We start from the raw sequence: 25655 nt of genomic DNA, 5'->3' as shown, positions 1-25655 counted from the left end.
CTGTCAGAGAGGTATAGTCTATCATCCTAACTCTTACTGGATAATAGCATTTGGAAAGCATGGTTAAAATATAGCTTAACAACATAAAGTAATAGATTGTTAAATATATATTTTGATAAATACTCCAGAAACAAACAGTATTATTACAATTCAATGCTACATGGGATGTCAGGGGCATTAAATGGCTTATATGTATATTTTTCTCCCACTGGCCCAGAGGATTCTTACTTCTGGAATAAAAGATTGAGGACTCATTACTGAATGCTCCAGAACTTCATTTTAATTTTATTTGGTTTCTTGATGATACAAAGCCAGGAAAACAGAACTCTTCTAGGGGTAGCTATCTTTGTAATTTGTTTGCCTCTTGGGTAGTAACTTAATTTGAGACACTCAAAGCTTACATCATCTGAGAACAAAAAAGGCAAGTCCAATCATTAATAGCTGAGAAGCCTCTCCTGAGGTCTTTATAGCCATATTTCTATTAGACATATGCAGCTTGGTATTCCTAATTACACTTCCCTTACTGAATGAATCATCTACTGCTTCTCCACCTCCCCAAATTTTGATGAACCCCACTTATCTAAACCACAAGCCTAGGGGTCATCCCAGAAGGTGACCACCATGGCCCTGGCTCAAGCCACTACTCTTTTGGTCTAGAGGTTTTCAGGAGCTCCATTATTCAGAGAATCCCCCATATTTTTGTCAGAGTGATTATTACAAAGCAAAAATAAGTGGAAGATATTTTCCTCCTGTATAATATTTTCTCCCAATCAAGAACACTTAGTGCAAGGCTTATATGATGGGAGTCCAATCTAAATTCCTTAGCGTGGCTGGTCAAGACCTTTTATCCTCTCATCATCAGTTTTGTGTCTTTTCTTGCTCCCCTGTTAGCAATGCTACACCATTTATAGCTTCCAAAATATGCCCTTAGACCTTTTTACCTGGACTAATAGTATTTCTTCTGTATGGTATGTTCCTTCCTTCCTCCTTTTTGGGGCTTGTCCTATCTGATATTTAGGTGCCTTTCCAAGCCAACTGCTCTGCACTTTCACAGTTTACACAGAACTCCACCCTGCTGTACAAGTGTCATCTGTTATGTGTTTGTCTTCTCCACTGGGCTACAGCTTCATTTCTGCAGCCTCAGTGTGGGGCACTCAGGGGATGTGTAACAAAGATTTACTGAATGGAGTTCAAGTCTACCCACCCTGTGTTCTCTTCTCTGATTTCTTAGGGTAAGTTTGTGTGCTCCTTCCCTGATTTTTGCACCACACCTTATAAATCCTATTACTGGAGCTATAGGTATTGTAACTGGTTGTTTGCTTGTTGTCTCCACACAGCCTGAAAGCTCCCCGATTATTGCCAGCCTAGCCTGCTTCTGTCTTCGTATTCTCAGTTCTTAGCACATTGCCTGGCACAGAGCAAGCCCTCACATATGCTGAATAAATGAATAAACTGAGACATGAAAGTTACCTCTGGGTATTTCTTAATCTGAAGAGGCTAAGCTTTCTCAGAGTCTTGGTGATTTGCCTCCAGTGTGGGGACAAACTAGAGAATTTATATATTTACACGAAAGGGAGCTTGGTTCTTTATAGGAAATAATCAATAAAACTCTTTAAGTAGAGTCAGCCTGATAAAACAAATTTTTCCTTGTGCACAACCATCCATGTTTAATCTGCTTTGTCATTATGAAAAAAGCTTTACATTAGTCTTACATTGTTAAAATTGAAATCTACAAATAAAGTAAACGTAGTCAAAGGAAGGTGAGCTCTGAAATGTATATTAAGCTTTCAGTTTCATTCTCTCTAGTTTTAAAACAATAAAACAATTATGTCTTTAAAAGGCATATGGTAAACTGATCCATACCAACATACTGAACTTTCCATCCCTGTTGTAGTGTTATAATTGGAGCTCAGTAAAATTCCTGATTTTATGGTACTGCATGAAACATTTATCTAAATTAAAGTGTACAAGATCCAAAGGTGCTTTTCAATTGCAATATCTTTTATGAATTGGAGTTTCATTCATCAAAATTACAAGCAAAAAGAGGTAAGGTCTCAAAGGGCTGTCTCATTACAAGGCTTATAAACACTGTCCTTAGAAAGAATTGGTTTAACACCCAACAAATCAAAATCTGATTGGGAAGAGAATTTATTTGAGATCATCTATCTTCAGAAGACATGTTGGACTGAGTGCACTTCTTGGCCTCTTTAGCCATTCATCAAGAAATTAACAAGCGAATACTACAAACCACCAGAACTCTCTAAATTTGAGAATATGAATTATGTGTAAAATTGGATAGTATAGGCATATATACTTGTTTTCTCAGAAAACATCAAAATGCCATAAATTGGAAAGGTTCAGGAGTAATAAAATGCCACCAAGTTATAGATTAATCCAAATCCAAAATTATTTTTGTTATTTTCCACATCATGTCACAAATAACAACTACAAGCATTCTATACCCATTAGATTTCTTAGTAAATATATATGCTTATAGCTCTGTATATGAAAATGTTTTATCTAATACAAAATAATGTTACACAAACCTAAATAAAGTTCTTCTTTTATTAAATTTATCTTAATAAACAGGAACCATGTAAAACAAAGTATATTTTAAAACTGCAGTAACAAGAGAATTAAAACGTATTATCTTTTAAATAAGTCAAAATGAACTAGGGGTGGTGGAAGGGGAGGAGGGCGGGGGGTGGGGGTGAATGGGTGACGGGCACGGAGGGGGACACTTGACGGGATGAGCACTGGGTGTTATTCTGTATGTTGGTAAATTGAACACCAATAAAAATTAATTTATTAAAAAAATAAGTAAGTCAAAATATAGAAATGACAAATTGGAGACATTAAGTTATCTTTTTTTTGACATTAAGTTATCTTAATAATATTCAGAGAATGTATGTCTATCTGGAAAGTTGGGACCATCAAGGCAAAGAAATTATTTTATGTGTCTTTTTTAAACTGATAATTATAAACAGTTAATATAAAGAAAAAGACTACATAGTAGTTTGAGGAATTATTCTATACATACTCTTTATAGCTCTACAACATTTATACCAATAAAGATAAAATGTAATTTACAGCAATAGGGAAGCTGTAGATTATATGTGTGGCTAATGTATACAGAGAAAAGATATAAATCTGTAACAAGCCAATTTTAGCAGAGAATCATCTTCATTTGCTTCAATGTGGATAGAACTGGAGGGTATTATGCTGAGTGAAGTAAGTCAATCGGAGAAGGACAAACATTATATGGTCTCATTCATTTGGGGAATATAAAAAATAGTGAAAGGGAATAAAGGGGAAAGGAGAGAAAATGAGTGGGAAATATTAGTAAGGGTGACAGAACATGAGACACTCCTAACTCTGGGAAACGAACAAGGGGTAGTGGAAGGGGAGGTGGGCGGGGGGTGGGGGTGATTGGGTGACGGGCACTGAGGGGGGTACTTGACAGGATGAGCACTGGGTGATATGCTATATGTTGGCAAATCGGACTCCAATAAAAACTCATACAAAAAAATCATCTTCTTACCAGTTTTATACTATTGCTATTTATTTTGCACTAAGTATGGAAATATGGATTTAATTTATTAAAAATTATATATGTATGGGGACACTTGGGTGTCTTAGTGGATGAGTGTCTGCCTTTGGCTCAAGGCCTGATCCTAGGATCTGGGATCGAGTTCCGCATTGGGCTCCCTGCGAGGAGCCTGCTTCTCCCTCTGCCTGTGTCTCTGCCTCTCTCTCTCTCTCTCTCTGTCTGTCTCTCATGAATAAATAAATCTTTTTTTAAAAAAAAATATATGTGTGTATGTGTCTATCTATCTAATCCGAACCTATTATGTAAGAATACATTTTCAACATTATTTGATCTGTACAACTAAATACATGGTCTATGATTCATGATTTGGCCGCTACTTCTTTAACCTCACTATTTTACCAACTTGGTATCTTCATATCTTATATTCCCCAAGAGCTGGATGCTTCTGTTCCCAAACAAGCAAAACTTTTTCAAGCTTTGAAATCTGACATATGTAATTTCTTTTACATGGAATTCTTTTACTTGCCTTGTTCTTCAAGGCTCAGTGTAGTTGATCATTCCCTATTCTGTATAAACTGTTTACCTTACAAATAAATCACAATTTATTATCCTGATTTTTTGATATTTTTTCTGGAGTCTTTTATTTAGGTATTATCTTATCAGATACGTGTCAGATATCAAACAGAGTGGCAATCCATACATGTTGAAGCAGACTCTCCTGCTTCTCTCCTTCTGAGCAGAGAATGAGGGGCTCGATCCCAGGACCCTGAGATCATGACCTGAGCTGAAGGCAGAAGCTTATTAACCAACTGAGACACCCAGTGCCCCAAGATTTGCAATTCTAACTTCATTTTTCCCTCAAATATTTATTAAGAATATATATAAAGATTTTATTTATTCATGAGAGATACACACACACACACACACACACACACACACACAGAGAGAGAGAGAGAGAGAGAGAGAGAGAGGCAGAGACACAGGCAGAGGGAGAAGCAGGCTTTATGCAGGGAGCCTGACATGGGACTCGATCCTGGGTCTCCAGGATCAGGCTTTGGGCTGAAGGCGGCGCTAAACCACTGAGCCACCCAGGCTGCCCAAGAACATTTTAAAAAGATATTTAGACCAATCTCTTGACTTCAGTTACTCCATCCGTGAAAGAGGAATAAGTATTTATCAACCACACTCCCCTAGGGTTACTGCAATGGTAAAATGAGACACTGGATATTAAAATACTTTGAAATGTGTGAAGCTTATTTACATAATAAGCTTTCAAAAGTGCTTATTAAAATTTTGGTAAAATACATAAATTAGCAAGAGTTGTTAGAAAAGTTTACTAAGTATAACTTAAAATTGAACAAGAATACAGCCAGTGCTTTATTGTTTATAATGATTCTTCTAAAATTTATATAAAGGAGGAAGAAGGCAGGCTGATGTGAGAATTAAAATACTCAAGATAATCCATGCATGTAAGGTCTCAATACAATGCTTAACCAACAACAGGTATTCAACAAATAACGGTTTGCTTTCCTTCAGTTAGGATTAATCTTTTTCCCTCTGCCATGCTGTCATTACTCTGTTTATATTCACTACAATGAAATACGAGCCTTCAGCTCCTCCATTGATTGTATACTCGCTGAAGCCAGGAAGGCTAGCTTGTAGGCAGGTGCCATGAAGTGCCTGTGAAATTGAATGGAGTGTAAACAGCTTATATTAAATATTATTTCCTCCCAATAACCATAATATTGATCTAAAGATATTATTACATAAAACTACACAAGCATCTATGTATTTGACATGTGTTTTTGATTTTGTATACCAGTATGTTAAAAATATAAAAATTGTTACTATCTTACAAATCTGAAGGGGAAGAACAGCTTTCTCAGCAAAGGTGTTACCAAAATTTGCTTTAGAGAATTATATATAGAAAATGCATTTAATATATACTTGTCTTCCATCATTGGAAGAGAATAGGAAGAATGGAAATTTAGTCTCATTTCAATTTCATCTAAATGTAACATTAGGAAAAATTCTAATGTTTCTAAACATCTGGAAGTCAGTTTCACAAAATGACATACTTTTGTGAAAGAGAAATTCTTTTCAATATTCACCACTTCACGATAGACTGTAAAATGTGTTTTGACAAAATCTACCCCTATGTAAATAAGATAAAATGCTGCAATTCAATGTCAGTTATACTTCAACAATAAAAAAATGCTGCAATTCCTTTTCAAAACTAAATGCTTTCCTTTAGAAGTATTAATGATGTATGAATTCCTTGGGATATTTTAAAATAAATAAAATTTCCTCATTAAAGCTGAAATATGAGCAACGAATACTTTTACAGAATAGTGGTTTTAGTGCCTCTAAGTGATATTATTTAATTTTCACTGGAAGGAAAAGATTTTAAGATAAATATACCTCTCAACTAATTACATTAGATATGGTGACATGTTTTCATGCAATAATACATACAAATCTATTACTGAAGACTTTAGAATTTTGAACATTTCAAATAAGATAAAAGAATGTTTTTTACTATATTGGGAAACCTATGACTCAAAAATATTTTATATTGACCTTAACATGATATGAAAGCAGTAGATACATATATATACACAATACTCATTATTAGTTTACTAAAAAGTAAATATTTTTCTTTGTAAATAATTAAATTCAAAATTAAATTTTGTTTTTGACTTGATAGCACATAGTATTTCTTTCGTTAAGAAACATAAATAATGCTTACATAAAAGGAAAGACTTACCAGAGATTAAGGTCTAAAAGAATCATGGTTTATATAGAACAGGATTTAAAAAAAAAATCCAGACTTTCCAGTAGAAACATCCTCACAATAAAAACTGCTAGTGATACTGAATGAAAACACTACTACAAATTTCAAGTATCTTTTTTCTCTTTTATACCTGATGCTGAGTCAGGAGACTCACTTCATCAACACAAAATCATTTAATGAAAGCAAGTTTTTTCACAAATGAAATGGATGGTTTCTATTTGCAGTTTCAAATACACTTTAAGTAAAAATCTGAATGGTTATTGGCCAGATTTCATAAACACAGATAAGAAATCTGGACAGTTCAGACATCAAATTCCTCCTTTCTTAGTTGGGTATTTTAGTCTGAATGCATTAAATTTAACCATGGTTCTCACTTCATTTTTGTTGATTGAGAATATATTGAACAATCCAAAATAGATATTATTTTATTTTATTTTCAAAATAGATATTATTTTAAACTACCAAAAAACTAAAAACCCAAGATACCAGATTCAAATTTATAATAAACTTTATTCAGAAATCAAAATCCTTGCCTGAATCAATAATTGATGTTACTTATGGTCCATATTAGCACATCCTTACATCACATAAAATTAGAGTGCAGCATCCTCTGTGTTTTTACCGGTGAAGAACTTGTACAGACTTCTTTTTGCTTTAAACTAGACAAACGTTGTATCTGCAGGTAAGCTGTCCTCTGAAAAGCTCGAGGAGAATGTTCAGTGATATAGCAAAATGTAGAATTAGCAGTATAGGCGTTAATTAAGATACAGTGTTTGTAGAAATTATTCTAAGTGGTAAATTCTTATTCAGATTAGTTATGCTTGTAAACGATTTACTGGACTATAAGAGATAAAATAAGAAAATGGCCACCTAACATCAACAGTTATTGCTCAGTGGAAAAGGACAGCAAGGACACTTGCAAGTAAAAGAATTGGATCAATATTAACGTGATTTTCATTTCATGCTTCCCCAACTCCAGTAAGCTGACAATATACCCTGATTATGTGAACTGCCTCAGAGTAACAGAGAAAAGGTTATTAGAGCAAGAGGTGGAAATGGAATGCACTTTTTATATTGACAGGCCTGCTAATAGAGTATACTGATTTTCCAAGACATGCAATGCATTTTTACAATTTAGTTCTGACAGCAAAACTGGAATTTCATTTATTCCTAATTCAAAATATTCATATGTAAGCAATATTTCTTAGAGAGGACCAACAAAGGGGATATTCTCAAACAGCATTTTTAGACTGAAAAAAAATGCAATTAAAAAAGGTGCAAGAAAATATTATTGAATTTAAGTGCAGCACTATGTAAGTATAAGAGGTTAACTTAATAAGCTGCCTAATGGACTGAATGTAGAAAACTGCATTCTGTGCTCTTTAAAGGAAATTTGATAAACCACATTTTAAGAATATACATGATGATAAATGTAGAATCCCTGTGCATTTTTAGACTGGATATTACTTGGTAGGGTTTTGATTAGTCATGAAGTTAGGGTAATTTTTAAATATTTGAACTAGGATTTTATTATATTAAAAATCACATGGCACACTTTACTTGTGGAAAAAAGTGCTAAAAGCTTGAGGGGAATATAGAAAACTTGGGGCAGTTTGGAACACTTTAAATAACATAGAGAAGAGATGATGCATTATTCATCTTTGTGATTATTTGAGTACACAGCATAGGGTTTGGCTCCTGTGTTAAAGTGCACTTAGAAGAAGACTAGCATGAAATAAGTCCATCAAAAACAGCAAAGGCAGCTACTTTACATGGCTATAAGTGACTTTCATCCCCACTCTGTACTTTTCTGGCACTTTCTAGATTTTCTACAACGAGCATGTTTCTCGGAAGGAAGGAAGGAAAGGGAAAAGAACTAAAGAAAACTTGTGTCATGACTCAAGAGGAGTAGAGGGCAGATAAGTAGCAGAATGGAAGGAAGAAAGTTTTGGCAATCCTGGGAATGAAAGTAAAGATGACTCAAACAACTTAAAAGAGGGCTGAGAGGGTGGGCACACTTCCCCTTGCAGTGGGTGGCATCAACCTGGGGGAATGATGAACCTCCTGGGGGAGGTTTTTCTTTGAAAAGCCTGTCACACAATTCAGTGTGGAAAGTTTACTTTAATACCCCCAGAAATGGGAGTAGGAGATATTTTGGCTAGATAAGGAACTGGCTCAGAGACTGAAAGAAAAAAATTAACAAAAATTTCTCTTTAATTATTAAAAGAATGTAATAGCTATGAGATGGTCCTGATATAGGTTATTTAGAGCATTTTTAAAAACACACAGAGCATTTTAAAATACATTTTTTAAATGACACAGGAAATGTATGCTGTAAATGACATGAAATTCATCTGTACTGGTATGTCTTTATGGATTACATAACTTCATAGGCTACAAGAGTAAGCCAAAATTTAACAGTTAAGCTTGAAAGTGGGGACATTTTCAATAATGCTCTTGCTTTTAAGAGTCTGCGTCTCCTTCTGACTGCTCCCTCCTGCTCATGCTTTCACCTGCTCTCTCTCTGTATTAAATGAATAAAAAAATTAAATCTTTAAAAAAAAGAACCAGAGGGTTAGACAATCATATGATATTAAAATAAGAAGCTGGCACCAAAAAGAGCTAAAAGACGGCTCCCTGCATTTCTTTTTCTCCCTCTCTTTTAGAAGAGTTTATATCATTAACTTTTCAGTGGATTATTTTACACATAATCAGATCACCTAGTTCATTCCAGACATGGAGCATCAGTTAATAATATGCCAGTTAAAATGGAGTTATTGATGAACAGTAAGAAGATGTTTACTAGTGTTTTTACATAAGGCAAACACGTTATTAAGTAAAAAAAATTAAATCATATTTCTCAAATATGTAAACTCTTAAAAGAGAAGTCAGATAATTAGCTTCTTAACAATTTTTATAGATGCATTAGTACTTTTTATTCTCAGCAGTTTCCTTATTTCTGCAAGTATTACGTTACTGTAGCCATGCATATACCATCAAAACTAATTTAATTCCAGATTCATTACAGAGGTGCTTTTTATTCATCAAGGTCATATCTTGATGGCTTCACAAGCTTAGATAAATCAGGTGTTAAGCAGACACATCTCTGAGGAACCTAAGGATATTCTCATTTGCAGTTCTCAGCATATCTTATTATTTATTGCCAAAGAAATGACTGATTAACTTTGTCATCTTTGCTCCATGTTTTTTTTTCCTTCCAGCTGAAGCATCCTGCCCTCTTCTGTGATGCCTGATCAGACCTATTTAAGATGATGTCTTTGATCACAAACATGGGGGAACTTGCAAAAACTTAGGCTTTGATGAAACATTGTTCCACTATAATTTTATGGAAGGGAAACAGAGTCCTAAATGATAATTGACAGTCAACAAAAACAACCAAACTTATTAAGATTTTGCACTATTTTTTGCCAGCATAATCTTTAAGCACCAGAAATGCACCAGAAGTTAACTAGTCTAGCTTTTATTTAAACGTATAAACAATATACAAACCCTCCCTCTTCAATCATTTCCTCATTAGCTAATTTGCCCTGAAGAACACCTTGCAGGTCAGAAGATGAATTTATGAGTTTTAAAATATTTTCCTTATATTCTCCCTTATGATCTATAAAGTTCCTAGTGATTGGTTAAATTTGCACTTACATGAAATTTTACAATTAGAAAACACCTACATAACATATTTAATACATACACAATTAGAACATTAAACATCAGGAAAATCACATGCCTCTAGGTTTTTATTAATCATATTCCAACACCAAGGCTGAAAGTACATCAAATCACACCAAATCTTTTGCACATGACAACCTCATAAATTATTCAACTCATTAGTATTACTAAGAAGCATGAAAAACTCCATCAGTATTAAGGATGTTTTCCAACAGAAAAAGGTCAACCAAAAGTTTTAATAATGAAATTGAAGGGAAAGCTTTTCAAAGTCAGTATGAAACAAAATTATTATCCTTTGTGTCTTTTTGAAAATATATTTAATTCTGATTATTTGCTCATATAAAAGAAAGCACTGTCAATATATCTGCCTTGTGGCTTCACATAAATTGTCTGAAAAGAATGTCCAAATTATGGATAAGTGTCCCTGCCCATCATGTGAGAGTTTAACTATAATTTAATCTAAATGTTTGAATTTAGGGAAAAATCAAGTGATATAAATATTTTAAATAAAATACCATGTCTACTAATTCAGTTTCAGTTCTATTACATGAATATAGGCTCAAATCTTGAAACTTAGTATACCATAGGAACAACCTGACCAGTGTTCAAATCTCAGGGACTGGTTTGATGGCCATGTAAATATTCCCTGTTTAAGTAATTTAAAGTTATTTCCTCAGTGTGTACAATTTGTTTAAAATTCTGAAAACTTTGATCACTGACTCAAACACTTCCAGCCATATCAAAAGGTCCATTTATTAAATATCCTTCTGTCCCTAAAAGAATTTTGTTGCCACAACGTAGATGAATACAAAATTATTCTAAAGGAAAGATTATAGCACAGTTCCTAAACATTAAATGCCTAACTTTCAAGGTAGAATGTATAGGGAGATTGAAATAGTGTGATTATTTAACAGAGGAAGGAACACAATGAATTTCAATTTGTCCTAGGAGCCCTCTCAAAATGTGAAGGTTTGTACAATAAATATACCTTGTCTATATCTACACAAATGAAAGAGTTCAATCATTTGGATGTTAGTCTACACACTGCTAGACTTTGACACTTAAACACATTTACATGTTTAAAAATGGCAGGCACAGTGGCTAGATGATGGGCTGAATTTCTGACTTTTATATGGATCTTCTAGCAATATGTGATACAAAAGCTTTATTTAAAACACACAAATATTTTTTCAATTAAGGTTTTTAACATTTATTTTATTGGATGACGGGCTTTGTAATAATTACTGATATTTACATCCTATTTCTTCTGAAGAAATTAATTTATATATAGGTTAGGAGGCAAATTATAAGTTTGGAGGATGATTCAATACTACATTTTTCTCTTGGCAGTTTGTAATTCCTCCTTCTATTTCTTTTCTTTTCTTTTTTTAAAGATTTATTTATTTGAGCAGAGGGAGAAAGATGGAGGGAGGGACAGAGGCAGAAGGAGAGAGAATCTCAAGAAGACTCCCTGCTGAGTGCAGAGCCCCATGTGGGGCTCAATCCCACGACTCTGAGATCATGACCTGAGCCAAAATCAAAAGTTGGACCCTTAACCAACTGAGCCACCCCAGCGCCCTGCCTCCTATTTCTATAAAAAGATCACACCAGGGAGTACTTTCCTACTCATTCTTCACAATCATCCATGTTTTATTCCCTACTCTCTACATGGTTCCAAAAATCCACTGATGTGAACTGTGATGAAGATTGAAGGGGTATGCTCTTGAGGCACAATTGTTTTGTTCTCCTTTGTCTTCCATTACATGACCTTAATCCTGAGAACGACCTGACAATAACTCTTGTATAGGTACCATATAGCTTTCCTGAATATTTTATGGCATACATACGGTCTTTGTTCTAAATATGAATAAAATAACAACATACCTTTCTTTCCTTGTATAAAAGAACCCAACTCAAGAGAGATAGTAAGTTCTGAATATTGATGATGGTGATCCAGTATTTAAAATTTATAAACTGCTACATATTTTGAATATTCTATCAGATGTCTTAAAAGATTTTAAGGTAAAAGATTTTAAAATTTGTTTCTGACATTTTAACAATGGTTTAATAAAAGAGATATTTTATAAATTAAACAAAGTATCCACTTTTACAGAGAACCAAAATATTTTTTTCTAAGAGACTCTTTAAAAGCAACCTATAGAATGCTGAATACAGTATAATGTAGATCCTATATAATTAATCCATTGACAATTCAGTATCACTAATTATGTCAATTTAGCCTAAGTCTGTTACAAATTGTCTTAGATATTTCTGTTTTCAAATGGCATGCATTGGAATAAGTTGGTTAAAAGTCTAAATTACTGGGTATATGAAATGAAATTTTAATAATTTTAAGGTCATGTTATAAAGTATGGCACTTTAAGTAGATTTTAAGTAAAATCTCTTCTACAGAGCATAAAGATAACACCTCATTTTAAGCATAAAAATAATACTTCAACTCAAGTTTAAATCCTTAGTTGCCCAAATCCCATAGGTGGATTCTCTTGTTGATTAAAGAAATCCCCTATAGTACTGGTCAACTCTAAGGTTTTTTTCTAGCATTTTCTTTCTTTCAGTTAATTTTTTTCTATGTAAATTTATGTTGTAACTTTTATCTTAGGCGTAATAGCTTCATATGAAATCCTTATGTCTTTAATTATGTTTGAGTCTTACTTAGTTATATCAATTCACAGTCTATTTGCACAACAAATTTTAAAAGCTTTGCACATTTTCTTTTTATCAGGATTAAGTATTTTCTCTGTTTAATCCATCAAGAACATGAATAGTTATGAATATTATAAACTATGGTAAATTTTAAAACATATGGCTGACTTATACTCAAGTAAATGAAAATTAACATGAGAATATAACACAAGTATTTTAAGAATAAAAGTGGTTAATAACAAAAATGTATAAATAGTGTTCACTAATGGTATTTTCTGAGTGTACAGAGTTTATAAAATTTTGAGATGATAAATCACACTTAAACCTGTTAGAGCACTTAAAAAGGGATAAAATAGTCCTATTATACTTATTGGCAGACAGATATTTAATATAGCAGTATTTTCATTAAATCACAAAATATTTTGATATTTTCTATTTATTATACATTTCTTAAAGGACAATTTAGGGTATAGTTCTACTGTAGTATGATATTGGTAATATCTTTAATGTGAGATGGTCTTTTTTAAACTTTATTTGCAACCCAATGGAGGACTGGGAACTTAGACATATTATAGCAGGATTTATTGTTATTATTATTATTTTAGATTGAAAGGAATAGTATAATAGTAAAATAGAGAATGTCATGTAATGAGATTATTAATAAGACATTTGTTTTAGTTAAATACACAAACATGTGTATGTATATATACAAGTAGAAATGCTAAACATACGTGTATATATTTCACATATATATGTAATATTCACATAGTATGCATGAGTGTGTGTGTACACATATACAAATTATACAGGAAAATATTTAAGTCTGAGTATTCAGTTACAGTTGTATATATTTTTTATACCTTGCATCTTGGTCACCAAAGCTTTACTCTTGTTTTAGGCTGTATGAGACGGATGTGGGTAATAACTAGTTATATAGACACTGTACTCTATTAAGAAGTTGAAAGGTCTAAAATATATCATGGGTGAAATACTGGGTTGATTAAGTGTCACCTATATGATGCTGAAGGATAAAGCAGTACATGGTACTTTTGATTTATGACGTAGACAATTTTAAACGCTAGTAAAAAAAATGAATTATCAACCATAAAGAGTTGTCATACCCAGAGTATTTTTGTGTAAGAGGCATTGGTACTGACCATACTCTACTGCCGCTTTGAGCAGTGCTTCAGCATGAGTGGAGCCAAATGCATTACGAACAAACCGTCTCCTTCGACGAAGATCATCCTCCCAGTAATCCAAGCGCCAGAAATCATGCAGTTGACTAGGAATGAGTAAATAAACAGTAGTCACTATTAATAACAATGTAAAATGGGAAATACATTTTTTACATAACATTAAAGTTTTATTTTCTTGATCTCAATGGAAAACCAAGATGATTTTTGAGATATATATATTTTACAATTGTGTCTACATACATATGTTTCCTATACAAATGACCAAAACTTAAAATAGTAACATTCTCATATTTTAAGCATTGTAATACCCAGTTCCGCTTTCTCTACAATGTTCTTCCTTCTACTAAAAAACATTAATAATGGGGAGTTTAGTAACAAATGCAGCATCAAATTACAAGTATCAATGGCACAGTTTTCATTCTTTTACACTGTTTTTAATAAGGCTTGTAAATCACAGGATAGACCTCACTACAAATAGTTTGCAATTTAATGACCATGGTTTCTTAGTAGACTGAATTAAGAACCATAAAATATTGCCCAGTTGGATTTGGTGGAACAATGATTAAAATAATGTGCTGAAATATTCATTGAAATAATTCCCTGCTGCCCACAGCAACCTGAGAAAAGTGCAATTTTATCCATTATTAATAATACTGAATTACAGCTGCAAAAAATTCCACTATGTGGTAATTGTCTTGGTAAATTATTATTGTAACACTAACAGAGTCCTTGGATGATTTTACCACTTTCAGCTAATATAAACCATTAACAATCACACCCTTCATTGGGTAACATTGCCTACACCATGTTATGCTCTAAACCAGTATTAAAAATCCACAAGATATTTCAGAAACTATTGAAATTTGTTCATAATATATCAGTGGAATGTTTCATGATATAATTTTTGTTTTCAATTTAATTTCAATAAACACTGGTGATAAATGCTACTGTTTGAGAAGTCTGTTTTTCTCTATCTACAGTATTTGGAGTAATATACTTAAGAGATAATATTCTAATTTTCCTGAGCAGCACTATTCATAAAAACATATAAAATGCTTTCATAGATGATTTGATTTCATTTTTATTTTGCTATTTGATTGTAAAAAGATACTATGTTTGATTAAAGCAGGAACTGTGTGTGTTTTGCTCATCATTATATCTCTAGTGCAATGCCAGAACATACCATTTTCTATACACTGTTTTAAATATATATGCAATGAATTATACAAATTGGTACTTTAGAGATATATAGACATGAATAGTCACTGAGAACAATAATTTATTTTTGAAAAACATTTTGGATTTTGTAACTATATGATTTTGTTTTCCACCACTTAATTGTAAAAGAATATACAAGGTAAGGGATATATAAAAAGGACATTAAAATTACAAGCATTTGGAGTTTATTTGAACATACTTGTTTTTCTATATATAATAATTATTACAACTTTATTTTTTAGTCAAAATAAGATTACCTAAGAAAAATTGTTATTAGTGCTTCTGTTACTAATTTAAAATAGGAAAAAAAATAGGACAATTTCTGGGGTGCCTGAGTGGCTCAGCTGGTTAAGTGTTCAACTCTTGATTTCAGCTCAGGACATGCTGTCAGCATTGTAAGATGGAGGCCTGTGTTGGACTTCATGCTTGGCATGAATTGAAGCCTGCTTGAGAGTCTCTCTCTCTCTTTCCCTTTGCTTCTCCCCATTGCCTCCATTCCTGTTCTCTCTCTCTCTAAAAATCAATCAATCAATCAATCAATCAATTAATTCTTAAGTTAAAATAAAATGAAATAAAATAGGGCAATTTCTATCCTTAGAAATATAAACTAATCCTAGTGGTTTATGAAAGACCCTGCTAAAATCTTGCTATAAAGATTTTCCTTAAGCGTAAGATAAAATCAAGTTCTGAATTCATTAGGGCAGATCTAATTTTATCTCAAATTTCTTACCATTCGCATACTTTTCTATATTCCTCCTGTTGAGTACTGTTGAAAAAATCTGGACACTATATATAAGACAAATATAACAAGACTCTTAAAGGTCAAAAGTAGGGGATCCCTGGGTGGCTCAGCGGTTTAGTGCTTGCCTTCATCCCAGGGTGCGATCCTGGAGTCCCAGGATCGAGTTCCACGCTGGGCTCCTGCATGGAGCCTGCTTCTCCCTCCTCCTGTGTCTCTGTCTCTGTCTCTGTCTCTGTCTCTGTCTCTCTCTCTGTATGTCTATCATGAATAAATAAATAAATCTTAAAAAAAAAAGGTGGAAAGTAGAAGGCAGACTGGCAAGAGACTCCAGAGCCTAAGAAACAACATAGTATTCTCAGGATTATCTTTTTTCCTCATGCATCCTAGACTTTGAAGCAAAGAGGTTAGTTAGCAATCCAGAGAGACTAAAAAAAAGTCCCCAACAAAAGCCCCGTTTCTTTAGACAAAGAACCAGGAAAGATGCAGCTCAGCAAGACAAAAAATGTTTAGACAACTATTTTATTTTAATTTTTAAAAATATTTTATTTATTTATTCATGAAAGACACACAGAGAGAGGCAGAGGGAGAAGCAGGCTCCCTGTGGGAAGCCTGATGTGGGACTCCATCCTGGCACCCCAGGATCATGCCCTGAGCCAAAGGCAGACAGACACCCAACCACTGAGCCACCCAGGTGTCCCTACCCAACTATTTTAGACACAGAGAAACCGTGGCCCTACTTACTCACACCAGAAAGTTTAAGTGAGAAGCCAACATCTGAACTATAATCAAGATATAATGTGGTACCCTAACATCCTTACTGGGATGGTATCAGAGAGGGTCAAATAGGGAACCAGTACTTTCATCTCTGTTGACTGGTAACAGGTATCCTACTCTCACTAAGTCAGTGGAGACCATGTGGAGAGCCTGGAATCCATCTCTCCCCCTTCCCCCTGCCCAGTTAGACAGTAATGAGGTATCTTTCTTCCTCTCCACTGTGGTGGTATCCGGGGAGGCCTAGTAAAGAATTAAGACTTTCACCATTGATCCATACCAGTTAAGTTGGCCCCCACTAGTGGACACCACACAAGAACTGGAACTCCCACCCCTGCTAGGCAGTAATGACAAGCTGTTAACTTTTTGAATATCAGCAGAGTCCAAGTGGAGAATCTAGATTTCTACCTCCACCTGGCAGTAAAAATGCAACACTTCCCAATTTCTCCTAATGGATGAATTTCAGAGAAAGTCAACCAAAATAGGCTTAAAGAAGATACAGAATATCTCAGAGAAGAATAAGAAAATATCCTGCTTCAATCTAAAGTTACTTATTATAGCAAGAACCTGGATCTCAAACAGAATGTAAAAAGTCATTCATAGATGCTAATGCTGAGGTGATGGATGTTAGTATTTTCTGGAAAGGATTCTTCTTTTTTTTTTTAAAGATTTTATTTATTTATCATGAGAGACACGGAGAGAGAAAGGCAGAGGGAGAAGCAGGCTCCATGCAGGGAGCCTGATGAGGGACTTGATCCCAGGACTCCAGAATCACGCCCTGAGCTGAAGGCAGATGCTTAACCACTGAGCCACCCAGGCATCCCTCTAGAAAGGATTCTAAACCATGTATGATTTTAAAAATGCTTTACTGGGCAATTATGAACATATCTAGAGCAAAAATTAGAAGGTGTAAAAAAGTATCAAGTAGGTATTTTAGAACTGACAAAGATAACAACCAAAATAAAAAGCTCAGTGGATGAGCTCCACAGCAGAATGGAAGGGATAGAAGGAAAAATTAGTTATATCGCAGATAGAACAATAGATATTGCTCAATCTGAATAACAGAGAAAATGGACTGAAAAAAATGAACAAAGCTGCGGGAATGTATAGATTATAGCATCTAACACATTTCGTCATTGGAGTTCTGGAAGGAAAGAGAGCAGGTCTGAAATAGTTCCTAAATAATAATGGCTGAATACTTTACAAATCTGGCCAAAAAGTATAATGTACAGATTTAAAGAAGCTGACTAAACTCCATACATAACAAACCCGAAGAAATTTATGCCAAGACACATCATGATTAAACATCTGAAAACAAAGGACAAAGAAAAAAATCTACAAAGTAGCCAGAGAAAAATGACATCTCACCTACAGATATAAACAATTAGAACGACAGCATATTTTACATCAAAAGCTGTGGTGGCCAGAAGAAATGGCCAAGTATTTTATGTGCTGAAAAAAAGAATTGTCAACTCAGTCTCCTACAACCTATGAAAATATCCTTCAGGAATAAAAAATAAAGATTTTTCAGATGAAGGAAAATGAAGTATTTGTTGCCATTGGAGCTAGTCTAAAAATGGCTAACGGCAGTCTTATAAACACAAAGGAAGTCTAAAAAATGGCTACAGGCAGTCTTATAAACACAAAGCAAGCAATAAAAGAAACACTGGAACACTAGGAAGGAAGAAAGAACATGATAAGCAAAATCTGAGGAAATATTCCTTTTCCTCATGAGTGTCCTAAATTATGCTTTACCATTGAAGCAAAAATTTTAACACTTCTGTAGTTCTAAGTGTGTGTAGAGGTAATATTTAAGACAGATACACAATAAATGGGGGAGAGTAAAGGAATGTAAAGAAGTAAAGATTCTATACTTCATTTAGACTGGTAAAATGATACCACCAGTAGACTGTGATAAAACACATATACAATCACTAAGAAAGCTATATAAAGAGACATACTAAAAAAAACTATGGATAAATCAAAATGGAATTCCAAAAAATGTTCAAATATCCCACAGGAAGACAGAAAAAAACAGAGCAATAAAAAACAAGGAGAACAAACAAAAAATAAGTAATAATGTTTTTAAAAGAATTCTGTTTATAAGAAACCAACTTCAAATATAAATAATACAGCCAGGTGGAAAGTAAAAGAATAAAAAAGACCTATCATTCAATCATTAATTAAAGGAAAAGCAGGAATGGTTATATTAATATCAGATAAATACATACTACAGAGAAAATAAAATTACTAGAGACAAAGAAGGACCTTATGTAAAGACAGAAGGGCCAAACTACCAATTAGACACCAATCCCAAATGTGTATGTGCTAAACAACAGAGCTGCAAAACAAGTCAAGCAAAAACTGGTACACTGAAAGAGACAGACAAATACATAGCTATGGTGTGAAGTATATACACCCTTCTTTTTAGCAACTGATAGACCACTTAGTCAGAAGATCAGCACAGATACAGAAGAACACAATACTAACACCAATCAACATTTTTAGAACTCTCCAACTAACAGCAGAATACACATTGTTTTCAAGCGTCTATGGAATTTCTATCACCTACATTACCTAGATAGACAATATCTTGGGCCACAACACACATCTAACAAATTCAGAAGAACTGAAATGATACAATGTACTCTCCTACAAAAAAGGAATAAAGATAGACATCAATAACAGAAAGACAATAGAAAAAATTCTCTAAACACTTGGAAGCTAAAGCAACACACTACTAAAAAACCCATGAGTCAAAAAGAATTCTCAAGGGAAAACAAAAAAAAAAAAATGAGTTGAATAAAAACTTCAATAAATATATCAAAGTTTGTGGGACATGGCTAAAATAGTAACAATAGGACAATTTAAAGTACAAATACATATATTAGAAAAAATGAAAAATCTTAATTCAATACTCTAAACTCCCAATTTGAGAACATAGAAAAATAATAGCAAAGCAAGCAGAGGAAGGAAATAATAAAGATAAAAGTAGGAATCAATGAAATATGAAACATAAAAACAATAGAGAAAAGTCAATGCAACAAAGAGCTGATTTTTAAAAAATACCAATAAAACTGACAAAGGAAAAAGAAAGACAGATTACCGATACCCAATGAACTGCACTGGAGCAATCAAACATCCACAGGCAAAAAGAAAAATGATACCCCTCTCTCAAAAAAATTCAAACAAGAGACAAAAAACCCTGACCTAAATCTCATCGTGTAAAAAAATTAACTCAAGATGGCTCAGAAACACAAATAGTTTTAAAAGTACAAAAATTTGGAGGGAAAAGGAAAAAAATCTTTGTATAAGGGTATAGCGTTTGTAGACTGGACACCAAAAGCTTAAGCCTGGGAAGGAAAAATTGATAAAGTAGACTAAATAGAAATTAAAAACAACTGCTCTCCAAAAGAACATATTAAGAAGATGAAAAGAGTAGGTCAAAGTATCTGCGAACCACATATCTGACAAAGAACTAAAATCTAGAATATGTGAAAAATCTTCAAAACCCAACAGCAAAAAAAAAAAAAAAAAAAGCCAACTATACAATTAGGACATATGCAAAAGATATGAAGAGACATTTCACTGAAAAAGATATACAGATGGCAAATACACACATGAAAAGGTGTTCAATATCATCATCCATTAAGGATAGGCAAATTAAAACCACATGAAATATAACTATACACCTATCAGAATTGCTAAAATAAAACAAAGTGACAACAGAAAATGCTGGTAAAAATACAGAGAAGCTGGATCACTCATTTATTTGCTGGCAAGAATGTAAAATAGAATAGTTACTATGGAAAACAGTAATCTTAAAAGACTAAACATGCAATTATCATTTGACCCAGTAATTGTACTGATGGGACATTTATCCTAGAAAAATGAAAGCTTATGTTCACAGAAAAACATGTATGTCAATGTTTATGGCAGCTTTGTTTGTAATACCCTCAAAATGGAAACAACCCAATATCCTTCAACAGGTAAATGGTTAAAAAAAACAAACAAACAGGTAAATGGTTAAACAAATGTGGTACATCCATACTATGGAATACTATTCAGCAGGAAAGTAAGACAAACTATTGATAACTACAACTGATGAAATAACAGTAGGTATTGGAAGTTGTGCTTTCTTTGGATCATCTAAAATTAGTTCTTGACAACAGGCCAATCCCATGGGTAACCTTACCTAGACTGTGATGGGAATGGTACCTCTGAACTCGTGAAATGTTCCAGCAACACCTTCCTTGTCCTCGTTGTGAATCCACAATAGTGTGGCACGAAGTAGCTTTCTAGTTTCTCCACCTCTCTGGGTCTTCTTTCCCTCCCCTGTCCAACCCTCGCAGAAAAGAGGACTTTTCCCCTCACTTTCTTTTCTTAAAATGTAATCACTTACTGAGAGATAGTCAACATTAGCAAAAAATACACTGGTTTCTTTTATAGATGTTCCCTTCTGATGAGTCTGAAAATCCTAACACAAACGAGGTCCCTAAAAATGTGCAAGTTACACTGATCCAAGAAAACTCAACAAGAGACCAGAATAAGCACCTCTATGGCTTTGGCCTCATATAATCTGGAAAAAGCCATGTTCCTGGAGGAGAACGCAGATGGTGTAAAAGAGGATGAAGAACCAGAAACAGTGGAACCAGAAGCAGATTGATTATATAGACAAGCTGCATACTCTGTATAAAAGGAATAGCAGTGTTTTGCACCTTCAGTGGACTCCTAGGTCAATGCAGAGGAAGAAAGTCTTTTTCCTGCCACTAGGAAACCCGATGGAGGACTTATGATTAGTTTTGTAGACTACACCACTACCTATTCTGGGTTTTAGTCTTTCTGACTTTTATCTCATAGTTTTGTGTTTGTTCCTTTGCACCCAGCTTCCTCTTCACTGTTTTTTTTTTCCTTGTACGTGTTTTTCACTCATGATGGTTTCTTTTTTGTTGGCATTTCTCTATTGTATTTTCACAATTATAGTTTTAAAATCTCTTATAAATACTGGAAGTTTTTTCTTTGTTGAATTTCTGGTCATGAGACTTGTACCTATTTTCTTGAAATTTCTGAAATCTGCTCTCTTATATTACTTAATATCTAGTGTTCCCATTATTAGAAAGAAATATGTAGTGATTTACTCATCACTAATCCATGCAGGGTTTCTAGGTGTCCACAAAACTCCTGAAATGGCATGCAAATTTTTTTGGGATATGTACATATGTATTTTGAGAAAAGAGGTCCATGGTTTCAAATTTTCTCAGAACAGTTTCTGATCCAAAATTGTTTAGAAATCTTGTAAAGAGTATAGAGTATATAAATCATTCTCTCCTTGTGTGTCCATTTTTTTTCTGATGGACAATACTGTTTACCAGCAAGTGAAGAGTTGGTAGAGGTGCTTCCATTGGTATAATGATATGCTTACAAAAGGCTTATATTCTAAAACCATTATATCTGTGGCAGGTTACCAATTTAGGAGATCATCGCTCTGTTTTCTTTACAAATTCCTATTAACTTCTTCCCTTCTTCAATGTTTTCATTCAAGAGGGTATTTAACTTATCATTTATCCATGTTAGGCAATGTTCATGGTGCTGAAGATATATTCTAGTAGCAAAACCTACATAATATATGTATAGTCCTTTCCTTTTATTCTCATTTACATGTTCTTCACTGTTTTCCCACTGAAATTCATCAATGCACAATTCTGTAGACTCCTTAACTAAATTGTTCCTCTATCACTCCTTCCATTAAAAATCTCAGTGTAATGAAAGTAGACTACTTTCTTATGGTATACACAAAAATAAACTCAAAGTGATTTAAAGACCTAAAAGCAAGATCTGAAATCCTAAAAAAAAAAAAAAAATCCTAAAAGAAAACATAGGCAGTAAACTCTTGACATTGGTCTAGCAACATTTTTTTAAAGATACCTGCCCTCTGGCAAGGGAAACAAAAGCAAAAAATTAACTCTTGAGAATACACCAAAATAAAAAGCTTTTGCACAGCAAAGGAAACCATCAACAAAATGAAAAGTCAACCTACTAAATGGAAAAAGATATTTGCAAATGATATATCCAATAAGGGGTATACTGACCAAAATATATAAAGAACTTGGACAACTCAACACCAAAACCCATCAATAACCCAATTAGAAAATGGGCAGAAGAACCGAATAGACATTTTTCCAAAGAAGACATTCAGATGGCCAACACACAAGTAAAGATGTTTAACACTACTAATCATCACGGAAAATGCAAATCAAAATTACAATGAGATATCACATCTGTCAGAACGGTTAGCATCAAAAGACAAGAAATAACAAATGTTGGTGAGAACATGGAGAAAAAGGAACCCTCAGGCACTATTGGTGGGAATGCAAACTGGTGCAGCCACTGTGAAAAAGAGTATGGAGGGTCCTCAAAAATTAAAAATAGAACTACCATATGATCCAGTAATTCCACTGCTGGGTATCTGCCAAAAGGAAATGAAAACAGTAATTCAAAAAGACATATGCATCCCTGTGTTTACTGCAGCATTACTTACATTGGCCAAGATAAGGAAGTAATCCATGTCCATTGATGGATGAATGGATAAAGAAGATATAGCGTGTGCATGCCAGAATATTACTCAGTCATAAAAAAAATGAGATTTTGCCATGTGTGATAACATGGATGGACCCAAAGGGTATTACGTTAAGTGAAATAAATCAAACAGAGACAAATGCCATATGATTTTTACTTTATGTGGAATCTAAAAAACAAATGAATAAGCAAGAAAACAAAATGCAAAAATAGACCCATAAATACAGAGAATAAACTGATGGTTGCCAGAGGGGAGAAGGTATTGGGGGCAAAATGGGTGAAGGGGACTAGGGGATACAGGCTTCCAGTTATGCAATGAATAAGTTACAGGGTTAAAAGGTACAGCCTAGGGAATATAGTCAATGGTACTGTAGTAGTGTTTTATGGTGACAGATGGTAGCTACATTTGTGGTGAGTATAGCATAACATTCAGACTTTTTGAATCTCTGTGTCATATAACCAAAACTAACGTAACATGTGTATCAACTACACTTCAATAAAAATTAAAAATAAAAAATAAAATTTCAGTGTAAGTACATATTCCTTGCCATATTATTCTGTAACCTGAGCCACTCCAGAAAACAAAACAAAACAAAAAACTGCTCCAATAAGTTTTTCAGAATAACTCCAGAAATGACTATCAGTAATAACTTGCAAGTATGATAAAAAATTGTACTCCGGGATACACCTCTTTAGGTCAGTATATTTTGCATGCTCTGAGTTTTATTTAATACCCTAAGTGAGGTGTACAAATGTTTCTTTCCATGAAGGAGGGCTAACTTAGATTTGCTGCACTTGGTGAGCCGCCAGGTGAACACATACAGGGGATACTGTGCTAGCATCAACAAAGTTGTATAGGTAGTCACACTGCACTGAAGTTCGCTTGGACTTGCTAGTTTATAGCAGTTAAAATGTCATGCCTGATCCCTCCAATTTGTCAACTTGGAGGGTGAATATGATATCATATGTATTTTATTTATTTATTTATTTATTTATTTATTTATTTATGTCTTTGTAACTTTGTTTTTACCTTTCAAGACTGAATTATAGAAATATGGAATATTACATGTATGTTTTGTTCATGACTGTGGTTTTACAAGGACAGTGCATAATTGCTAAAAAAGAGTAGGTAAACAGCCAGTAATTAATGAAGAGAAAATCACCACTTACACTGTATTATGATAATTGATGTTACTATGGATGTAATGGTATTCATTAAATTAAATTTTGATGTTATATTAGCATAAATAGAGTTTAGGAAATCATAATTTTTCTCCACAAAATTTTTGATAATTATATTTTAGACTCATGAGAATTCCCTACATTTCCTTAAAAGGGATTCCTCCTGCCCTCTCAGGCACGGATACTTTCATAAGCTAGGGAGAAAACTGAATTTACCTGGTAAACCATGACTGTTTTGTTCATTGGTTACTTGTTATTTGATTACAAAAATTATCCCATGAAACTGAGAAAAGAGTAAAAGGAAAAAAGGAGTATTTTGCTAAATATACACACAAAATATAATGAGAACCTGAATTTCTACTTGGCTAAAGAATTTGTGGTAATCACTGAGGTCAGGACTTCTGTGCATGATTTTTAACCCTATCAAGATCGAAGAAAATGCTAACACTACCTGGCAGACTAATAATTAAAAATTGTTATCTTCTTTTCCGCTGGACACACTGGAGACTGTACTTCTCCATTCATTCTGAAATAAAACCATGTCTATGTTATTTTTCTCAGTCAATAAAATGAGAGAAGTGAGTCACTTCCAGACAAAAGTTTAAGAGCCAATGAACAAACTGCCATGTTCCCTTACCTCTATTGCAGTAATCAGGGAAATATGCACTGATAGGGAATTTCCATAATTTTGCATCCTGAGTGACTTCAACGACAAAACTTGCCTGCAGACCATGTTGGGTATGTAGCATAAGTGAGAAATGAACTTTTCTTGTGATGAACTGAAGGTCATATGTATGTCACTGTAGTATAATCTAACCCAACTGAGTAAATTCCTAGAATAACAATACTTGTTCAAGGTCTAATATTTCCTGAGAGCTTACTATGTTCCAGACACTCTTCTAAGCACTGTGCATGTACAGTTCTTCACTCTTGATATCTTTGCTTTGAAATGAGTACTGTTATTAACCCATCTTACGAATGAAGTGCAGGCACAGAGGTTAAAAATGTGCCCACTATTATGCAACCAGTAGATGGCAGAGTAAGTACTTGTCCAGGATGGCTGACTTCCTAACTCCTGCTACTCTGCCTCAAACTGTAAAGAAAGCAATGAGGAAATGGACAATCTTGAGGATATTACATGGAAGGCACCAGCACAGCTGTTTCCTGCTTCTTTATAAGCAGAACTAATTGTTGTGAATGAAAAATAATAACCATAAAATAACACAGAATGCTGTGTGCTTATTGTGCAAGCTTATCATATAGTCAGCAAATATT

At 33.8% G+C, this 25655-nt stretch overlaps 1 protein-coding gene across 2 annotated transcripts in view; it reads right to left on the bottom strand.

Annotated features, from left to right (window-relative positions):
* The window catches only part of NBEA (neurobeachin), a 672481-nt gene that overhangs the window by 225132 nt on the left and 421694 nt on the right, over window positions 1–25655 (bottom strand). For both annotated transcript variants that reach the window (XM_055317362.1, XM_055317363.1), the window contains exon 38: window positions 13853–13977. In XM_055317362.1, coding sequence (XP_055173337.1) covers window positions 13853–13977 — 125 coding nt within the window. The remainder of the gene's footprint in view (window positions 1–13852; window positions 13978–25655) is intronic.

Source organism: Nyctereutes procyonoides, unplaced genomic scaffold (genome assembly GCF_905146905.1).
Source record: "Nyctereutes procyonoides isolate TBG_1078 unplaced genomic scaffold, NYPRO_anot_genome, whole genome shotgun sequence".
NCBI classification, from domain to species: domain Eukaryota; kingdom Metazoa; phylum Chordata; class Mammalia; order Carnivora; family Canidae; genus Nyctereutes; species Nyctereutes procyonoides.
The sequence above is the reverse complement of the archived record's forward strand: the minus strand, read 5'-3'. Positions and strand labels throughout refer to the sequence as shown.